This window comes from Zeus faber (genome assembly GCF_960531495.2).
Source record: "Zeus faber genome assembly, chromosome: 1".
Classification (NCBI taxonomy): domain Eukaryota; kingdom Metazoa; phylum Chordata; class Actinopteri; order Zeiformes; family Zeidae; genus Zeus; species Zeus faber.
In genome coordinates this window covers 17,060,450-17,082,082 of record NC_137193.1, presented here as the reverse complement: position 1 = coordinate 17,082,082, position 21,633 = coordinate 17,060,450, and the positions used below count along the sequence as shown (strand labels likewise).

At 44.9% G+C, this 21,633-nt stretch overlaps 2 protein-coding genes across 2 annotated transcripts in view; one reads left to right on the top strand and one right to left on the bottom strand.

The window, feature by feature from the left end:
• Positions 1-2,707: 2,707 nt before the first annotated feature.
• tmem125a (transmembrane protein 125a) lies at positions 2,708-3,412 on the top strand (the record flags this gene model as incomplete). Its single annotated transcript, XM_080010805.1, has 1 exon — positions 2,708-3,412. One exon carries the CDS (start codon positions 2,708-2,710, stop codon positions 3,410-3,412), a length of 705 nt encoding a protein of 234 aa, XP_079866931.1.
• A 2,960-nt stretch (positions 3,413-6,372) lies between these two features.
• Positions 6,373-21,633, bottom strand: part of ap1m3 (adaptor related protein complex 1 subunit mu 3) — a gene marked incomplete at its 5' end in the record, with an annotated part of 36,736 nt that continues 21,475 nt past the window's right edge. The window contains 7 exons of the mRNA XM_080013810.1: positions 6,373-7,821; positions 10,657-10,732; positions 11,334-11,459; positions 13,165-13,323; positions 14,240-14,311; positions 15,983-16,125; positions 20,487-20,613. Coding sequence (XP_079869936.1) covers positions 7,799-7,821; positions 10,657-10,732; positions 11,334-11,459; positions 13,165-13,323; positions 14,240-14,311; positions 15,983-16,125; positions 20,487-20,613 — 726 coding nt within the window. The 3' untranslated portion in view covers positions 6,373-7,798. The remainder of the gene's footprint in view (positions 7,822-10,656; positions 10,733-11,333; positions 11,460-13,164; positions 13,324-14,239; positions 14,312-15,982; positions 16,126-20,486; positions 20,614-21,633) is intronic.

Genomic DNA, 21,633 nt, shown 5'->3' with positions numbered 1-21,633 from the left:
TTATTTAGTAAGCAGCGGGATAATGTGATAAAGTCCCTTCAGAGTGTTAGGGTGGGTCCTGCTCACCCTCTCTCTCGCAGTTATTTTGCGATAATGGCCGGCTGGCTGCACATTATCCCTTTACGTATGGGGAAAGACTAGAATGTACAAACTCACACTATTCCAATGAATAAAGGAGAAACGTTGAAAGGCTCTCCGAAGCAAACACACAAACATAAACAGCCTTTTGCAAAAACAAAACAAAAAAACAGCCTTTTGTACAAACATAAACATACACATGCAAAAGCATACCTGTGTGCAAACATGCACAAACATAAACACGACTTTTGCAAACAGATACAATAATAAACAACAGCCTTTTGTAACCTTGCAGCACGTTGTAACATGGTAATCACCCGGGCAGGACGCGCAGGTTTTTGGTCTCTGGAACATCTGCGGCACCTCGTCTGCAAACGCATAAACGTGTGGAAAGATGCAGGTATACAGCAGTCGCACACCTCAATTACCGCGCTATTTCTGCCCTACCTGTCAGCCACACCACGTTCAAACCCACCAGGATTAATGAGTTACTACACACACACGCACACACACACACGCACACAGACTCACACTCACACTCACGCTCACACTCGCACGAAACCGTATGTGAACAGCATGTAGCCAATAAACCCCCCTCCGACCTGTGTTGTGGTAACCTCACCCTTCATTTCACACCTTCACTTCTCACCCCCCGCACCCCATCACCCCCTCCCCCCCTCTGTGACACCGGTAGCATCACTGCTCAGATATGCTCAACGCTAAAAAAATACAAATAAAGAAAAACTTTCCTTATTATCCATTCGTGAGCTCGCCTTCAGTTCAAATGTTCCGATAAAGCAAATAAACATGAGGGTGAATGCATTTTATTCACAATTCTTACATATGTTTAAATATTCCATTTATTTGATCTTTTCATCTAAATATAATATATAGATTTATATCATTATTACATAAATTATATGCATTATATTATTCTTATTCTTATTATTCTTATCTTTCTTCTTCTTCTTCTTCTTCTTCTTATTATTATTATTAGTATTATTACTATCAACATCATATACAGATCCATTAGATATAATTTTTATATTTATATGATATTGACAGGATTTTACCGTATTTTCGTTTCAGTAAAGCCTGTCGTCCATAAAGTCAGGCAGGGTTCCCTGTCACACTGTGTTTGGGTGCGTGGGCTTCTAGCACGCACTGCTGACTTTGATAGTAATAAAGCCACTGAGAGGTTTTTAAAGACAAGCTGTCAGCAGCCGTAACCTTGAGTGTGTGCGCGTGCGCGCGCGTGTGTGTGTGTGTGTGTGTGTGTGTGTGTGTGTGTGTGTGTGTGTGTGTGTGTGTGTGTGTGTGTGTGTGTGTGTGTGTGTGTGTCTGTGACTGTGCCTTATGCAGGGTTATTGGGACGGGTTTCAGGTCCTTTTCTTTTTTTAAATATGCTAAAAAAAAGGCCAGGAAAGGCGTGTCTTTACTCACTGCTGTTCTGAACCAACACACTTTGAGGGAATAGAGAATGGAACAAGTAATCTCCACCACTGAGTAGGACAAATGGGGAGGTGGATTTTTCATCAAGGTGGAGGCCAAAACGGTCTGGTTTGGATTTCTCACACGTCGTCCTCACAATTACGGTTGACTAGCCCCGCGTCCAAAATGGTATCCTACATACATGTGCGTAGTACCATCCAGAGTACTTTAGCATGTAAATAAAAAGTGTAAATAATAACTTCCGGGACATAATACACCATCATATAGCAGGTTGATGATAGAGGGTTGGTGACGACACAGTTTGCTGTCACACCTGCCTCTTTCTATCACTCTGTACAGTGTGTCTGTGTGTGTGTGTGTGTGTGTGTGTGTGTGTGTGTGTGTGTGTGTGTGTGTGTGTCCTTCTCTATGCATGCGTGGGCATTGTTTGGGCAGCTGATGCTGGGTTTATCCAGCTGCCTCGGTAGTGGGAGCCCATTAGCATAGCGATAATGAGAGATGGATAAAGGTTGCAAGTGTCAGCACACAACGTTGGTTTTTTTTTCCCCAAGTAAAAGAGTCAAAAGTTTTAAATGATCAGCAAAGCTACCAAAATACAAGCTTTTTGCCTGCACTCTGCACGTGTGCGCGCATTTGTTTTCCAGTCTCAGTTTCAGCCATTGTTGGCCTGAAAGCCGTGTAGCCATCACAGCAATTTGAGGGCTGGTTTGAGGGCTGTTTGTATTTCGTTGTTTGTGTGTGAGCTTGTGTAAATGTAGTCTCTGCCTCTCTTCTGTTTTCCAGGTGACTGCTGGTATTCTTCAAAAATTTAATTGAAACTTCTGTGGACACTGGGATGGCTCCAGTGGATGCAGTAAGACGCCGTTGAATCTGCTCTGAGACTGGGGATCCAGTGAGATGCTGTAAATAAAGGGACAGGACACAATACTTAGTTTTTTACCTTTTATATTTCTCTATTTGGTAGAAAACCACGCGGCTGACAACACAGTGATCCGTAAAGAGAATTTCTTGTGTCTTAAGTGGATTCAGCTTAAGGCTCCTGGAATATTTTCCCTCTCGAGTCTAAACTGGGAGAGTTCTGTTGAGAGGGTCGCGGAGTGGAGTGGACTGGAACCCTTCCTCCAGCTTCCCTGGCGCTGGGAGCCTTCTCGTTCGGCAGGCTGGGAGTGCCGGTGGAATGCCTGAACTCGAGGACTTTCCTCCTCCTCCCCCTCGCCCCGAGCCCGGACATGGGCTTGCCCCCAGTGGACAAGCGGACCCGGCCCAGATCCAGCACAGCATCCTGGAGGAGCAGGTGGAGCTGTGGTGGTTCCGGGAGCCGGTGAAGTCGCTGCTGTGCTACGGCGTGGCGGTGCTGCTGATCCTGGGCTGCGGCCTGGGCGGGGTGTGCCTGCTCTCCACCACCACCAGCGTTTCCAGCGAGTGGCGCCTGGGCGCCGGCACGGCCCTCTGCCTGCTGGCCCTGGGGGTCCTGCTCAAGCAGCTGCTCAGCTCGGCCGTGCAGGACATGAACTGCGTCCGCAGCCGGCGGAGGATCGACATGCTGAAGAGCGGCGGACTGTCGGACCTCCTGGTGGTGCTGATCACAGGGACATCGCTGATGATTTGCGGCAGCGTGCTCCTCCGCTTGGCCCTGGCCAACCACATGCCCAAGCCGGGCGTCGCCCTCAACGACATGTACATCTCCGGGGTGGTGCTGCTGGCCGGAGGCGGGGGCACGGTGGCCGGGGCAGGGGTGTACGCGGCCTTGGTGCTTTTGCTGGAGAGGACGAGGCAGGGCAGGAGGCTGGTGGACCGGGTCGTCAGCATCTTCACGGTGTCCGGACGCATGGACCGCCAGGCCCGCCGAGAGACCACCTCCAGTCTGGCCAACCTCATATGAGACATCACAGCCTTCAACTGCAGTCACCTTCATGTCAGAACGTTTTTTTTTTTTTTGTTGGCCACCCCAGAGTAAAGATGGGTAGACTGAGTAAGTTGAAAATATTTGGTAAAAAAAATAAAATTAAAAAAAAAGAGTGCCTAGCTCAAGCAAGAACATGGATTATCGCTAATTAGCTATAATGACTGTGACAGTCGATTAAGAGGCCGGGAACAGAAGAGGAGGAACGGGAATGGATTTTGTCATTTAAGAGTTCAGGCTCTTTTCTCCCACAGGTGTCAGGAGCCCATCCGGAGAGTGAGGGAGCGCGGGGGGTTGCGAGGGATGCTGCGGTTCACATCGCCAACCGCCTGTGAGAGTGTTGGACTCACAGACGGGATGTAGTAATTCCAAGAACTAGGAATCATGAAGGCATGTACAGTAAGCTGTTTGTCTTCTGAAGGGAACGGGAGGCTTGGGGCTGCAGCCGCTGATGACCGTGGAGGAGAGATACCATAAAAATGATCCTGATTGATTCATGAACAGCTCCCAAAAGTATGATAGGAAAAGGGAAATTGTGATGTGCGCTACTCCTGCCCACCCCCCACCCCCTCCCCGGGGGTGGGGGGTGGGCAGGAGTAGCGCACATCTGCTGAACCTGAGTTCCGCTGCTGGCGGAGCGCAGGTTCCCCACCAACAGAATCAAATTCATCCACCAACAGTGGAGTGCGCTCCCCAAGTGTCCTTGAGCAAGGCATTGAAACCTGCCTGCTGCTATATGAGCGTCTGTGAAAGGAGAGAGAGCACAAACAGATGATTATTTTGCTGTTTTCCCGCCACCAGATTCCTTTCCCGCAGCCGCCTGGACGGCGGATACATGAAGATGTTCATGTTTGAATGTTTGAATGAATGTATCTTTATCTGTATGTTTTGTTTCACAGCTTACTTTCCATACAAAGAGGATAACCGAACAAGGTCGTTGAGTCCTCGACACCGGAGTCGTCGGAATATTCTTTCTCTTTGTTTGTTTTGCTGCGAATTAGAAATCAAGGTCACGCTGAATGTGACATTTGGTTTGGGTTTTTTGCACATAATCACAGTATTGTCTTAACTGTTTGAGAAGCCTGCAGTGCCTGGATCCCCTGAAGCACCACAGCCAGGCTGCAGAATAAAGGACTCTATGATGAATCTAGGATAAAGAGATGTTTTCTCCTGGTAACTACTCCCTGTGTGGAAAAGTTGGAAATATTTACGGAAACACTAACATTCATATTTGAATAAATCCGCTATTGACCTGTTGGCCCTAAACCAAGTGTCTCCCCCTCGGCTTTGAATAGAAATAAATTATTAGAGTGCATCTAGGAAATCTGTCAAACTCTTTTAATCCTATGATGATTCAATTAACAACAATCGATTACATCCTCAGTTTGGGTTTGAGAAATGCATTAGCTCTGTGCTGGCGACTTGGGGAAAAATGAAAGTTGTTCGATTGGGGTGACGTAGAGGAAGCCTTGATCGATAACAGTTTCATTTCAGAATTACACCGGTGAAACCTGAGTTTGTTGACATTCCCGGGGCAGCAAATAGGTAAAATGTGCAATTTGAAAATAGACCCCAACATCAAACCGGAGATGAGAAATCCTGTCACTTTTGTGCAACTGATGCCGCTGTTTCCATTCGAATGATCGAATTGTATTTTTGGCTTTGATACATGCAAAACACTTCGTCATCCATCACTACAAAGCAGGGAGGCAACGGGGAGAGAGCGTTGAGGAAAAAATCAAACGCAACGAGCGACATTGCTTTTGAATCGTTTCGCAGAGCTGTAGTCATTTCTCAAATTTCCCTTGCAGCCATCGCAACGCAGAGAGAAGTCCCAGTTTGTTATGTTGCGTGTGCGTGTCCGTGTGTGTGTGTGTGTGCCTGAGTCAGACGGACCTCCTTATCGCGCTGTGCATATGCATCGTCTGGTGCCTTGAGACAAAGGGGGTCACAGAGTCAACCTTTGTTGGCGGAATGACGGACAGCCGAGTGGAGGGACAATGCACAAGGCGGTGGCCTGCAGGGGCCAGCACCGCTCTCACACACACACACACACACACACACACACACACACACACACACACACACACACGGTTCACTGGGTCGCGGTGCTACTTTAGACACACATATTGATGCCTAAAACCCCGGACCAACGGCTTGTGTTTGTGCATGCGTAACAACAACAACAGGAGGTGGGCCGCAGAGAAAGGGAGGCTGACACCGCACAAAGGGAGGGGGGGGGGGGGGACGACAATCCGAGGGGCTTGTCGCGTCGGAGGGAGAGAGGTGAAAATGTGTGCAGGAGAGATAAATCCTCACGCCCAAGTGCACAGTCACCTCCAGCGGCACCGGAGACACCGGGGGTTCAGGTCTGTCTGGACGCGGGTATCTGTCGGTCTGGGCGGACGTTGCATTTTCTGCATGGGTTTCCAGCCGGGTGCTCCCAAGTTTGGTCCCAACACCAAAGACACAGTGCAGACCCACAGCAATGACGCCACATTGAGCTCATCGTGGCGATGCTGGATTTCTTAGCTAGGGTCGAAGCAAGAGCGGGCTTAATACGTTTGGATTTGATGATGAGGTTTCAAATATTGCATACAATCTGCAAATGCAAATTGTTGCAGACGCGGGTCATTCGGGTCCGCGGTATTGAGGTTAACAAGATCTATCATTGAAATCACTGTCGGTCTAGTCACCGGCTTCATCCTTGTGGCGTCAACACACTTCCAATTAAAATTGAATACAGAAATACGGAATGGACTGACTTCATAACACAGCCAAAGGGAGCAAATGAACAACACAAAATATAGAAAATGTTAGGTACAAAAGTTTATTTCCAAATCTGTCCCTTCCCTCTTGCCTCCAACTAGTTGATAAATTAATGAAAAAAAAAGATACACACATATAGTGCTAATGCTTTTTCCCTATGTATACCACCACACATAAACAATTAATTGAATGCAGAAAATATGGGAGAGTGTAGCTAAAGCTTAGATGTTGAGAAACTGACTTGAGACAATGGGTCAGAGAACCTCAAGGAACTCCTATTCTCCACATCTCAAAGGTTTTTGGAGGCCTCTGGAGGTCGAGAAGAAAATCAAAGTCGCGCAGAAATACAATAATTCTCACAGTCGCTCAATGCGCTCAGTCTGTGCTGAAAAAGAAGAAAAAAAGATATACAAAAACTCCTCTGCTCCTTTTGCCATAGATCTCCATTTCCTGATCGTCCTTCACAGCTTATTCTCCCACAAGGAGAAAACAAGTATTACCGCCGGCTAAAATATGTCGCAAATTCCAGGCCGGTTCTCATTCCTTGGACCTGTCGACTCCTCTTCGTCATCTGACGTCGACTGCTGGGCACAAGGACGAGGTCACGGGGCCGGCAGGGCTGTGTCGACCATATCCTGTTACATCGGCTGACGGCTGCGACAATATTGTGCCGTATGAATCATTGATCTGTCCCGAGCCGCCACCGGTGTCCACTTCAGTGAACTGCGGAGGTTGTCCAGAGCGTAAATGGAAACTTGGAGACTGCCTGACAATTTGAAAAGTTTTAAGAACTTGCTGGTTGGTTAGGCTAATGTAGCAATCAATTTAAGTTGCAGCTCAACTTGAACGTTAACAATTCAAGACATTTATTAACATTGTTAAGACATTTTAAGACCTTTTTTTTTCTCCACGAATGCAAACTATTAGTATTGCTTGTAACAGGCGGAGGGAATCATTTTCTGACAAAAATGTGTATGGAAAACATGGCAGGCTGCAGAGCACAAAATACAAATCATGTATACCCTCTCCCCCGCCCACAATGGATAAAACCCACTGGAATGGTTGAATCCCTCTGGGACCTATATTTAAAAGAGCTATTACCCACCTACAGCATCATGATCCTCAATGAACCAGAAACACGACAAACCCTGTCACACACAGATGACAACCCCACAAAAAAATATATATATCGCCCCCAAAATCTCCCAATTCATTCAAATGCATGGGGCATCATATTAAGAGAGCTCCATGTCCCACTAGATGCTGATGGTCCCACAAGGTTATTTGTCCCATTATTACTTCGATGCTAATTTGTCCTTCTGGGATGCTGAGAATAAAAACGCCGCCGGTCTGAGCCGACAGCGACGGCCTTTTTGCCCGAAGGGTCAAGCACCGGCTGAGGGGTCGGCGTCGTGCGAAGGAGGAGCAAGACGAAGTTGTCCACCTTCCTCCCATCCATGTTTCCATCTTGGTCTGCTCTCCCTCCATTTACGCTCTGCCATCCCAGAGAGAGCGAGAGAGAGAGAGAGAGAGAGAGGGAGGAAGAGAAGACGGACGGAGGCAAAATATCCATTGATCCGGCGGTGTGCGTGTCCTTTAGTTTGTCCGCAGCTGGTAATCTGCCAAGAAATGTAACAGCAGAGAATTAACACACACGGCCATCTTCCACTCCTCAGCACGACACATCACTTTTAATATTGGCTTAATTAATGCCCTAAGTCCCATTACTTCTCATATTAACTACATTAGCCAGCTGCATGATATGAAGTGCCAATATCCACCACTTTACCAACAGAGATGACTAATATTTACCATAAAACAGGCTTGTAAGTGGTGACTTGTAAGTGGTGTCAACAGACAGTAAGCACTTGTGAGCCGTCGACATGAGATTCACGACCATGTGAGCTGTATATACAACAGTGCTGCTGCCGAAATCAAAGACATTCAGGTAGAGAGATACTGCTGTCTGACACACATTGAGGATGCTCCTTGCAAAAGACAACATCGCTGTCTGAAAAACCTTCCATTCACAATGACTGACAACAGCGTGAATGGGATTCGGGAGAAATATCACTTCACATCTCGGAGAAGAAAGGAGAGGTGAGGTCAAGTGAAGAACATTGCCAATGACTGATCCCATCACAATCAGCCGGAGCTTCATGAGCATCCCAAACAGTTCCTGTCGGGGGTCAGCGGGTATTCTAGCTCAGTTACAAATGTCGGACGACGTTGTTCTCTCTTCATTAATAAGTCAACGCACCATGTACAATATTGGCTTGCACCGCTCTTTTCGACGTGTGGTAGTAAGGGAAATGTGATCTATCATTCCGTCTCGCCTGCTCCCCCCCCCCCCCCCCCCCGGCTTTATCCTTTCTTCGCGCTTCTCTCCTCTGATCAGAGAGGAGAAAGGTGACACCTTTCCTACTCCCTCACTCACTTTTATCCCTCCTTAACTCGCACTTTCCTCCCCTTAACCCCTTTTCCTACACATTTTACCGTCTTGTTTCCCCGGGCTCTGCCCCTCCACCCTCAAGGTCCTCCACCTAGCTTTGGGTACAGCGAGGCCATAGTCACCTTGGCATTCATCGAGCAGCGCCCTCGGGGAGCCATTCTCCTGGCACCCAGCGGCATCGCTCAAAGTCGTAAGCGGAACGCTAGCGTTGTGGCGGCGGCAGGAGATGTACTTGACGGATCAGACCAGGGTAGGTTCGTTCCCGGGGAATACGGCAGGTAGTAGCTATGAAAACTAGGGAGCTCTGGCGTTTTGCCAGCGGAGGTACTGTACCAGGCAGCTCGCTCCATTTTATATCCATTTGCACCTCCCATTCAAACAGCCCTGGATGGGCAGGGAGATTTTTCCGATGGTAAAAATGTGAAATTGAAACGTTTCAAGTATGACACATCAGTGCTTCTTTGGCAGTGTCACTCACGTCTTCGGAGAAGTTAGAACTGCTGGCTAATGGGCTGGTGAACGTTCCCGTGCAAGGGTTGAACCCTCCCATCAACCCACGGGTAGAACCCTCTCGTCAATCCATGGGTGGAACCGTCCCATCAACCAATGGGTAAACAGTGACATCGACCCATGTGGGTGGGTCCAGGCCGCAGTTATGACAGCGACTGGATTTATCCCATGGGCTGGGCAAATCTGATAGCCATTTTTACTTATTTATATTTCACAGCCTCGTTTGAATTTTGGCTAGTGAAAGCACTGGGGCTAACGTTGGTCTTGGGAAAATGTCTAGATTTGTGTCCTTGGCACGGCGTGCGTAGTGTCATTTCAAACAGCTTAGGTTATGACTCAGGGTGACTGTGCCAGGAAATGGAGATGATGGATGTCACACAGATGGGTTCATTGCTGGGGCGTACCAGCCAGGAGACGCACACAAACAAGAAACCATCCAGATCCAGATATTCAGGTCCGCAGAAATGAATAAAATATTTTAAAAAATGTGGGGGTTATATATGTATTTGTTCCCATCCTCTTGATTAGTATTGAATTTTATATAAAAAATTAAAAATATTCTCTTTACTAATGTGGTAAAAGAACAGCAGGTATGTAAAAAGAAAGGAGAATATGATGATGATTTTGGTCTTGCAAACACTTTAAATGGCATTTAAGCCACACTGCAAAATTCCAATTTAATTCAACACTTTCTAAGAGAACAGCAGTGTTATATATCCATTTCCTTTCATAAAGCTTCAAATGAGGAACTAAACAATAGCTTTGGGCCAGTGTAACATTTTTCAAACCAGTTTGATATGAAGCCAAACACCAGCAGCAGAGAGTGGAGGACAGGTTTAAAATGATCACACTGATTTAAGGACTTTGGGTGAGGGTAATTGCGTCCGAGGACGGGGGCTCTCTCCCCGTGTCCCGGCTGCGTCAGCGGAGGGAAGAGTGCGGGTGGGAGGGGTGGGGAGACGTGAAGCCAAGCACTGGTCTCTGAGAGCCAGGAAAAGAACCAAGCCGATTTTGTATTGCACGTCTGTTTCCGACAGATTGTCCAAACGACGGCATCTACCCTGGACGTAATGTACCCAACCCATTACTTGCTGTATCCGTAACATATGGAACTTCTCCGTAAAGGAGGCCAATGTGTGAAGGACTACCTACTGCCTTTGCTGGATATTTTTTTTATCCAGCAATGTTAGGATTCCATGTGGGAAAGGGGCTATAATGACAAAAACGACCAAACGATTTTTATTTTTTATGTTTCAATATATTTTATATTGTTTATAGCGTGTACTTGATATGCTCTCAATTTTCTGCTGTCCCCTTTTTGCTGCTGGAACGATGTAAATTTCCCCGTTGTGGGACTAATAAAGGTTTATCCTATCTTAACTCTACTAAACAACATTAGGAGCTCTGATGTAGCACACTTCCTGCAGTCAGGTGGTTATGCTCCAAGAATTCAGTGTAGCAGTATTGCTAAAATTAGTCATGAATAACTCACCTCCACTCTGTGTAATGTACCGCACCCATGGTAACGCCTGGTAGCCGCTCTTCTCAATGATCTTAAGATAACGCACCTACGGAGCACATGCACATTTACATAAAACTCTTTGTGTTACTCGGCCTAACAAACAAAACTTCTCGCACATTAGAGCCACAATACAATAAGTTCCAGGTTTTTGCTGTAAACTTTCAAAATTCATGCATCTCAGCGATCTCGACATTAACACTGACAAAGACTTGAACAAAGACTTAGAGCATTAGACAGAAGGCAGTCACCTGAAAACAAAAACAACTGCACTTCTATGATATTTCTGTTATCCGCCTTCTTCTCACATCTCTTACAGTGTCTGAGCTTTTTTTCACAATTGTTTCGCTAACTGCTAGTGTCCAGTTAAGAAAAATCTAATTTAGTTTTTTGGTGCAAAAACAATTTGAATCACACACATCAGTTACTAAAAACTCACCCACAGTTTTACTGTAGGCCGACACTTTTAGTATCAGTAATGAGTTATTAGGTATTCGTTCAGAGCACATTGAGTCCAAAGTACACAAAACATAGAACAATTTCCAGTGTCATCATTATAGTGTCAGGTAGTCAGTGTCAACAGGGTTCAAAAAGGAACCAAACCAAACTAAAACTGCAAGGCTTTCGCAGCAACATTTTCTGCAGCTCACTTGAATCCCCGACACCGTGAAATACGGGATCTCGAAGTTGACTGTGATCGGCCGCTTCCCCTCGAGCTCGTCACTCTCCACGCTGGGCAGCCCAAAGTGCGCCCTCATCAGGTACTCCTTACCACCCTACACACACACAAAACACACAAAACACACGCACATGTGCACACGCACAGACACCCACATACACACCCTTTTTTAACGGCATACGAAAAAAGGTTTTCTTCCTGACGTGATTCTGTTTAGTTGTTAGTGGTAGTTAATTGTTGTATTGTTTTCTATGAAGCAACACTGAAATTGCATTGTTCTTGTGTGAATTGCTGATGCCGAGGTTTATTGTTTGTTGAAACGCTTCTTTTCCATTCTTGGGTTTAGTTCGATTGTTAAATTTTAGGTTTATTGTATATCGCACATTTTTTTGTCCTTTATTCAAGGATTATTTTGTTGCGGATGAAAAAAATATATATGTTATTTTTATTTCTTTATAATTATTGCATATCATTTTTAATGTGAGCTGCTGTAACCGCACAATTTCCCCCAGGGGATGGATGGCCTAATGAATGAACGAATGAATGAAGTATGTATGTATCTATCGTTTTGAAGCATTTTCCAGAACTCATTATTAAACCTGTCACGAGGTTGTTGACACAAGTCAAGTACTTTTTTTGCCGTCTCTCGGCCTCAGACAAACCCAGCGGCGCATTAACCGTAATACGTTAGTTGAAATGCATCCATCACAAAACGTCTGTTGTACAAAGAAAAAGTCGAGGAGCTCAGATGAAGCGCAGCGCACGCCGATCACCCGCTTTGTGTTTTTCGGCGCCTCAGTGTTTGCACTTGAAATTGACTTTCGGTTGATTGGTCCCTCCCTTTAAACTTACTGCAGAGGAAGTCAAAATCACTTCACTTGAACAGTCAATTATTCTTTTGTAGTGAGCAACAGAGTTGCAGTAAAACAATCCCAACTCCTTCATCTCGCTTGTGTGTTAGATTATAACTATTCAAACGAAACAGGAGGCTGTGAGTGTGGCTGAGTGAAGCATCCTTATCAGCCTCTTACCACAATGAGCCAGTTTCCTGTGACTGTCATCAAAAGTTACAAGTCAAAACGGCGTTTCCGCTGAGACGTGCCAGGATTTCATGCGGTGCAAAGTCTCGCCGTAACAACACAATGTGTGCTTCAGATTCACAGGGATTCCAGGTAACGTGGGATATGAATAAATGATATCGTATGTCTCTTCTTCATGTTTGTATTCAACAAATATCAGATATAATTGAGTATCATCAAAATATCACCTGATAGAAAAAGCTAATTCCTACAGTAAAGGAGTTATTTTTGAAAAACAAATTTTAATGAAGAAATGTTAACTCCTAAATCTTAACTTCGGTTTTATTTGAAGGTAAAAATGAGACCAAGATTCTTGCACTCATGTCAAGAAAGGCATTTTTTGTATATTACCGTGGTGTGGAGATGGGATGGTTTCAGCAGCCACGCCTGACCTGGATCCAGGTGATTGGGTCAGGGTGGCTGCAAACCTCTTTGTGGTGTAGAGATGAGATAGTTTGAGCAGCCACACCTGACCCAATCACCTAGATCCAGGTCAGGGGTGGCTGCTGAAACTATCCCGTCTCCACACAATTATGAATACAGTTTTTACTTCGTGTTCCTATCTTGGTATACAGACAAAGTAGTTCTTGGGGTGTAAAAATTAAACGTTCCCATGCACGACATTCCACAATCAAGAAGTGATAAAACAATGGGAACGAGGCCCTTTGATATGTTAAAAGTTGACAAGGAACATAAAAACATTAGACGCTGTGTCATACTCACAGGGAAAGACTTGATGTTCCACTGCACCACGTTCTTCTCCGGCAACCACTTGGCGCTGCCCGTGCTCGTCTTGAACTTGGGCGAGTCGGCGTCGCTGGGAACTGGCACCAGGATGGAAACATTGTTTGCTGTGGAGCGACCCTTGAACTGACTCCGAGCCTGAGGACAGAGCAGTTTTTTAAGCCTAAGAAATAAGACAGTTAAAGAAAAAGCCAGTGTGTGCATTTAGGCATGTTGACACATAATATACAATCAACCACAACATTAAAACCACTGACAGATGAAGTGAATAAGATTGATCATCTGGTTCCAATGGCACCTGTCAAGGGGTGGGATATATTAGGCAGCAAGTGAACAGTCACTTCTAAAAGTTGATGTGTTGGAAGCAGGAAAAATGGGCAAGCGTAAGGATCTGAGCCACTTTGACAAGAGACAAATTGTGATGGCTGGACGACTGGGTCAGAGCATCTCCGACACGACAGGTCTTGTGGGGTATTGATTTTTCTCCCTGGTGAGGTTTGGTGTGTTTCACTAGAGACGATTAGCATAAAAAAAATCATAACAGTCCGAAAAAAGGAGAATAAAAATAATAAAATAAAATACCATAAAAAGTGGAGTAAAAAGTTTTAAATAACAACAGTGAGATAAAAAATATTAAACAGTGAAAAGGCCAGAAAAAATACAAAGAAATACAAAACAGAGAAAGAGTATATTTAAAGATATATACAAAATGTGATACTATGCACAGACTCATTTATTGTTATGGTTATAAAGAGTATAAATTATGAATAAGATTTCAAATATGCTTGTAGATTGACACAGATAGTAAAATACAATAGGAAAAGGGATATGAATGTGATATGGCCTGATATAATTGGACATTATACTATGAATTTTAATTTAAATACATGTGCCCTTCACTTCATAGATTTGAAGAGAAGTGGCTACTCTACAGAGACGGCAAGGCAAACGTATGCAAATACATTTACATGGCTGTGTGTGTGTGTGTGTGTGTGTGTGTGTGTGTGTGTGTGTGTGTGTCCCATTAGCGCGTGCCCGTGTCCCTTATCGTTACCTTGACCTTGATCTCCACGCGGCTGTGGGAGAACTTCTCAATCACGCTCTCAATCCATATGAGAGGCTTCACCTGTCAGAGGGAGGGCACAAGGTCAGACGGGTGCGGCCTGTCGACCGTCCAATCGCATCGCCGCGCCTCAGCGAAAGGAACGATGGAACGTGGCGTGTATTTCAGACTATGCGTGCGCCCATAGGGGTTAAAGAGGTAATACCAGGCTTCGTTATGGCAGTACAAAATGAAATTCTAGGACTTCCAAGACCTTTTTTAAGCACTATTTTTTTCATTTTCAAGGACTTCACGCAAAACAAATATAATGAATTTTCAATGTGATTATTTATAGTTAAAATATAATCTTAATCTCATATATATTTTATATATATATATATATATATATATATATATATATATATATATAAAAATCTCATTGTCATCTACTGTTATAAGTGTATTTCCAATCATGGATTTCATTTACATTTTCCCCTGAATAATCTATGTCATAAAAGTGGTTCTGGAATGATTTGAATAACAAAAACAGGTTTTAAATGATCACTTCTCAAGCACTTCAGCACAAATGGGGCTATTTTCAAGGCATTCCAGTACTCAAATTTCCGAGGCAAAATTAAAGCACTTCCGGCACCTAAAGGACCTGGTAAGAACCCTAAGAAAAACATAGAATGGGCTCTGTCTTAAATTGTCATCGTGGCAAACGAGGGGGCGTGGTTAAGTAGCGGTCTGCAGGTGACGGTGCTGGCTCCTTCCCGTTGTGGCGCAGCTGTACCGGGTCCGCCTGAACAACCTCTTTAGCACTGATTGACCACACCCAGAACTAGAGAGACTAGAGATATTATTCCTGTCATTTTATGTTCCCGTTTTTCCAGCAAGCCTTTTTGTTTGTGTTTATTAACAAATTGTATTAACAAAATGTTATTATCTTTTAATATTTAACTTTGTGTACTTTGTATTTGACCCCACTTTATATTTTTATTGTATTCTTTTGTATTGCATTTCTTTTTTTACTCTCTGTGAAGGACCTTGAGCTGTATCTCCTGTATGAATTGTGTTTTACCAATAAAGTTATTAATAATAATAATAATAATAATAATAATAATAATAAATAAATAAATAAATAAATTAATTAATTAATAAACAAACAAACAAACAAATAGATAAAATAATAATTAGTATTTGTAGTATTAGTATTAGTAGTAGTATATGTAAAAGTTACAACAAGAATTAGTTTGAGCTAGAATCGGCTAGAATTAGTAATTCTAACACTAGAATAACTTAACACCACAATTACTGTATGAGAGAAAATATGTGTGTGAATGTGCATTAAGAATGTGTACAATAAATGTATACAGTATATACTTTTATAACATAAGGAAGAAATGAATATGTATTTACTTATCATTTCTGTCACGCTGAATATGACAGGGTATGCATTTAAAATATGCTTACCTGCCCTTGTGCCAGTGCCAAACAGCATGTCGTCATGTTCATGTTTGTGTCAACATGTGTGTGTGTGTGTGTGTGTGTGTGTGTGTGTGTGTGTGTGTGTGTGAGACACAGAAGTAGGTGTTGAGAAAAATTACACGTTTCTGGGTGCTGCCACAGGGAGGCAGATGGTGTTTTATGTGAGTAACAGCTAAAGCTGACTGTGTGTGTGTGTGTGTGTGTGTGTGTGTGTGTGTGTGTGTGTGTGTGTGTGTGTCTGTGTTTGTGTGTGTGTGCACCGCTGACCGTGGTATTGAGGCGGTAGGACATGAGCTCGCTCTCGCCGTCAGGGGGAATGAAGGAGATTGTGCGGTCGTTCTCGAAGCGCGACAAACGCACGCACTGGTGGAACTTCACATCCTCCAGTTCCACAGTCTTGCTCTTCTCTCCTGCCGTGCACGCACACACACACACACACACACACACACACACACACACAAACATACAGAAAAACACACAAAGTATAGAGACAGTCTTGTTTCTGAATTCATCCCACATCCACGGTGAACACAAGTTTAAGATCGTGGCAAAAAAACAGGCACACACACACAAGCTACTGAATCCATCGGACCGTATCTTGTTCCCCAATGAACATTTATTTAGCTGCCACACACACACACACACACACACACACACACACACACACACACACACACACACACACACACACACACACACACACACACACACACACACAAGTGAAGTGTGTATTATTGCTCTCTTATCGGATGGTAAAAACACTAATCTGAGGCTGTCAGGCCCCGCCCCCCTTCGCTTCCACAGTTGTTTGGCTTATCGTAACCGGCCAGATCAAGTCTTGATTTGTTGTCAAAAGCACCTGACAGCGGGAGCAGTTTGTGGAACGCAACCTCCTACTAGGTAGCGATGGGGGATCAGCACATAAGAAGAAAAAAAGATTCTCCTCCAAAAGACAGTCTTGTGTACAGACTGTCTCAATTATGTACCACTAAAATAGTATTTAAAGTATGTGTGAAGTGAAAATAAAATTGTGTTCTGAGTTTGTCACAGCACAGGATAAATGTGTTATTAACCACCTAGCAAAATTTGAATGATTAAAAACAATCGCCATGTATATCAAAGTATATCAAGTAGTTCCCTCTGCTATGAAACGCTGGGGCGTGCCAGCTGAAGACGCTGAAACCACGCCCAATCACACTACGCGTGTAATAATATATAAACGTTTACATTGGAGTAACTTCCATGTTTAAATGTTGTGCCGCTCACCTCAAAGAGTCATTATCTGGCTGCCCCGCTGCTGCCCCCTGCTGTCGGCCAGGTTGGGGCTCCGCGGCCTGCTAGCATGCAGCTAATGCTAACATAACCAAACCCTGCATGTCAGACCGACGGAACGGTCCCTTATTTGTTTTTGTTCTGGGGCATTGGCACCAATTTATATTCCTGCCTGTGGACCCTCCGCTGTGCGTCTTCTGTGGGACATCACGGGGCCCCCATGGGATCAGCATCAGAGTTCACGCTCTCTCTGAAGACACCTTAGTTTATCCCAAACTCCGGGCAGTTAGCTGAGCTCATTTCACCATCTGAGCTGGTGTTTGTATCGTGTTAGGGGCGGGGCCATGCCGGGTATGACCGTTCTATGTCATTGAGTCTTGATTTAGCCGTGCCCAAAAAATCCGGACCACAAAAATGGTGAGAATGGTGACAAGTATGACAAATCTAGTTTTCCTCGACCCCAATATGAAAGACAGAATAAAAAAAAAACATTTAAATGTGGCTATAACAGTCTGTGTTCAAATTCACAGAATTCGCGGCAACCCGTCACTTCCTGAGCGTGCCCAATCACTGCGTTCTGACCGGGAAAAGCGGACCCCGCCACGAACCATGGAGGGAGAACATAGAGGAGCGAATGCTTCATGCAAATACATTGATAGGTTATTGCTTAAAAAGTGCCAGTTAAAAAAACCCCAATCAAATATGATATTTTCTCACAAAATAATCTTACAGAATACCACTTTAAAAGGTGATTCAATACATTGTGTCTGCAGCACCTTCTTGACAAACAACTCTGGGAAGGTTATATATTTTTTAGGCCTTTGTAAATATTTATTCATTTTGAACCCGAAGGGCATGATGTTGCAATACTCTTTTATAAACCGCTGTTCGTGCGATTGGCATGATGTCAATTTAAGATTTCAGACCTATATGCGTAATATATCCAAACTATACCACGAAGAAATTTCTTGATTTTGTGCAAACAATTCCTCCTGGAGTGCTGTATGGACTGCAATGTGAGCTAGAGCAGCAAATGGTCAACAAAACCTGGCTGACCTTGATGGCATTAGCACATCGGCAGTCTGCTGGAGAAAGCCCAATTTTCCCTCCTTTCCCATGGCAAATGGAGGGTGCTGAGTGGTGAAAAACAGCTGGAATGAATGTGGGCCTGTGGGCTTCGGGCTAAATCCCCCATTTAACAGTCAGCTGAACCCTTAACCCTGTTCCCCCTGCCTGGAATACAACCAGGGGGCGGCTAGCTGGACGGCACCGGGGATAAAGAGTGTGTGTGTGTGTGTGAACACATCTTGTAACAGGCAGATCATTTTCGTTGATCTCTTTCCAGCATTTTGTTTTTTGTGTGAGAGAGTTTTCCTCAAGGTTGATTGGGGCTGGTTAAGGTCAGTTCTTTAGAAATCAGAACACTCCTGCTTGCCTGGCAGGGAAGCCTGTTAGAGCTTCTTCTCACTCACTCACTCTCGCGCGCACACACACACACACAGACACACACACACACTCACACACACTTCTCAAAAATGGACAGGAAGAAAAGGTCAAATGGAACATATTCCATCTCCAGGGCCAAGGGGGGTAGGTAGATGGAAAGACAAGTGTGTGTGTGTGTGTGTGTGTGTGTGTGTGTGTGTGTGTGTGTGTGTGTGTGTGTGTGTGTGTGTGTGTGTGCGTGCGTGCGCGTGCGCGTCAGAAGTAAGGGTTGGAGATGGGGCACAGTGTCCCTTGCGGGCTCCAACTTGTTTCAGTGCATTTAATTCACACGTCACAGGTCTACAGATTTCTCACCTTCGCTGGTGTGAATCCGAAAAACACCAAAGTGAATGTTAATGTGCCATTTGCCAAAAGTCCTCCATCCAAAAATCGTTCAAAAGCTTTGGTTGCAGTCACAATCAACGCCAATGCATGAACATAAGCTTTGAATGCAAGTTCCAAATTCTCTTCCCAATATCTGACATGATCATTCTGAACAGTTTGCTGCATGTATTGTATGCAACCCATGGTTTCAAGTGGTTCCACAAATTCTTACTTAAACTAACCAATGATATATTTTCCACTCAGAAAAACAAAAAGGAACCGGATCTCTAAAATGTCAGCTTTTTTAAAGCTACATCATTAGATGTAACCGCTCTTAACCAGACATTTTTCAGTCAATGACAAACCTCAGTCAAGCCCCAGTTTCCTGTAGTGACTCTTCTAAGCCGCTGCCAGAAGAGGGCGCCGTTAAATACTTTTCAGACGTCCCCCCCACTGCACTCGTTCCAACTGCACCCACCTACCGCTACTACTACGTTCACAATATGCAAGCACCGTCACCACAGAGTTATTCTACGGGTCATGGGGGAAAAACAATATTACAGCCAAACACTAATAACATAATAACAACATAACAACATAATTAGCTGTCAAAGTTAAGCGTGAGAAACCGATCCTGCTGTCTTTCAAAACATATTCCGATGCGTTTGCATCCGTGTGTGTATTGATGTCGTGTGTGTGTGTGTGTGTGCGCGCGCGCATGTGTGTGTGTGCGTGTGAGACTTGATCATCACTGTAAGATTTTTTTTTTCCCCAGGATGTTGCAGACAGCGGGAGGCTTGGGGGCTTCACAGGCAGGAGTTCCAGGGACCCCCGGCCTTTCATCTGTACGGCTACAGCCTGGGGGCGGTGGGGGCGGTGGGTGGTGGTGGTGGTGGGGGGGCGCTGGGTGGTGGGGAGGGGGATTAACTTAGAGGGAGAAAAAGGCCAGAGTCTCACAGAGTCTCACAGAGCCTCTCCAGCGGCGGCGGTGGTGGAGGAGCAAAGAGGCTGGGGGGGGTGGAGGAGGCGGCAAGAGGAGCATAATGAGCGGCGGAGTGGGTTGGGGAGGATGAGAGGAACGGGTGAAGACGAGGAGGAGGAGGAGGAGGGAGAAGAGGTGATGGGAGATGAGGAAGAGGGGGAGGATGAGGAAGGTCTCGAAGACTTAAGGGGAAGCGTGAGATTTATGGAGTTGGGTGGAGAGGAGAGCTGAAGCCAGATTGGAAGGATGGGGGTGGGGGAGGGTAAACGCCAAGTAGCGGAAATTAACTGCGTTTTCAGTGCAACTCCCCCAAAACCAGAGAGATTCTACATCTCTTTGTGTGGATGACAAAGAAATTTGGGTCAAGCGGCGCATGCGGATCATTTTGAGCATTTCTTTTCACCTACTTGGAAAGCTGAATGGGTGGAGTACAACAGCGGGACACATCAGATAGAGGCATAGAACCTGTTAATCACTGCACAAGGACCCTAAAGGTGATATAATGTGAATAACACCGACCCGTCATGAAGTGTGTATGAACGGTCCACACCTTAAGGAAGTCACACAGGGTGCCAATTGTACAGTATGTGACAGATAAGCACTGGTTTACAAGTCAGATCTTTTATGCTGTTTGCTTCCCTGCAAAAAAATTGAGCTTTTTCTTTTTCTTTTTTTTAAATGTCTAGAGGTAAGAGGAGGGCTACTCACTGCCAGTGATCTCAAAGAGGACTTTATCGTTGAGGCCCAGCCTGAGCTCCGGCATCCCGGACAGGACCACCTTCAGCTTAATGGTGCCCACAATCTCGCTGCGCAACACACTGCCCGTGGCGCTCACCTGCAGACAGAGAAGCACAGCGGGCATTTAGAGCAACCACCACGATACAGAAACACACTGAGCCCATAGAAGAGAGATCTCACAGCTATCAGTAAGCTTTTAGAGCCTCAAAGTCCCTCATCTTTATTGTGTAAAGATCAGGCACTGTACACAGGAAGTCACTCTAAAGTGTAAAAACATCAACTGTCTGAAAGTACAAAATATGAAAGAGGAAGGAAAAGATGAAAGATAAAATGGGCAGATCTAATGAACCAGAAGACAGAGAAAAAATAATAATGATAATAACAAATATAGCTGCAGGCAGCATTATGAAGCCTCGGTATAACTGCATAGTAGCTTAATTACTCATAATATAAGGTGACTAAAAATGGCAACACTATTTTCAGTTTCAGCAACCAAAAGCAAATGCCTAGTTGACAGTCTGGCAACCACTTTTAAAAGTTAGTGTTGAGCCTTGCCCTGAAGAAGGGTGTTTAAAGAATTACAATCGTTCCTCGCAATCGCAGTGCGGACGCAAAAGAAAAGGTTGGTTCCTCCAATGGTTATTAGAACTTCCTGCGGTGCAAAAAGGTTTTCTTTGAACGATTTTAGTTTCCGGGCTTTTATTTAACGCGGCAAGAGTTACAGTTTTACATGTTTCCTTTCAACGCAGCCCCAGCTCAAGCTGTCTGTCTAGAGCTGCTTTCACACATGGACTCTGGACAGAGTCCGGGATAATCAGCTCCAGACATTTTACGGAGCTGCCCTTTCACACATGCAGCAGACAACTGGAGATTTTCCGTGTCAGACGCGTTCGCACCCACTGGAAATACTCGGTTTGTTTTAGGCGACGGCCGGAGCCTGGGTAGACCGTGCAGGAGGCAGGACGTGACGCAATGACACTGCAGCGTTTTGGCACATCCAAGATGGCGGACGAGGCTACAGACTTATCAGCAATTGTGACATTTTTTGGGTTGACACTCCATGTATTTGGACGCATCTGCAATTTCAACGAAAAGAGTTGAAAGGAATACAAATGAA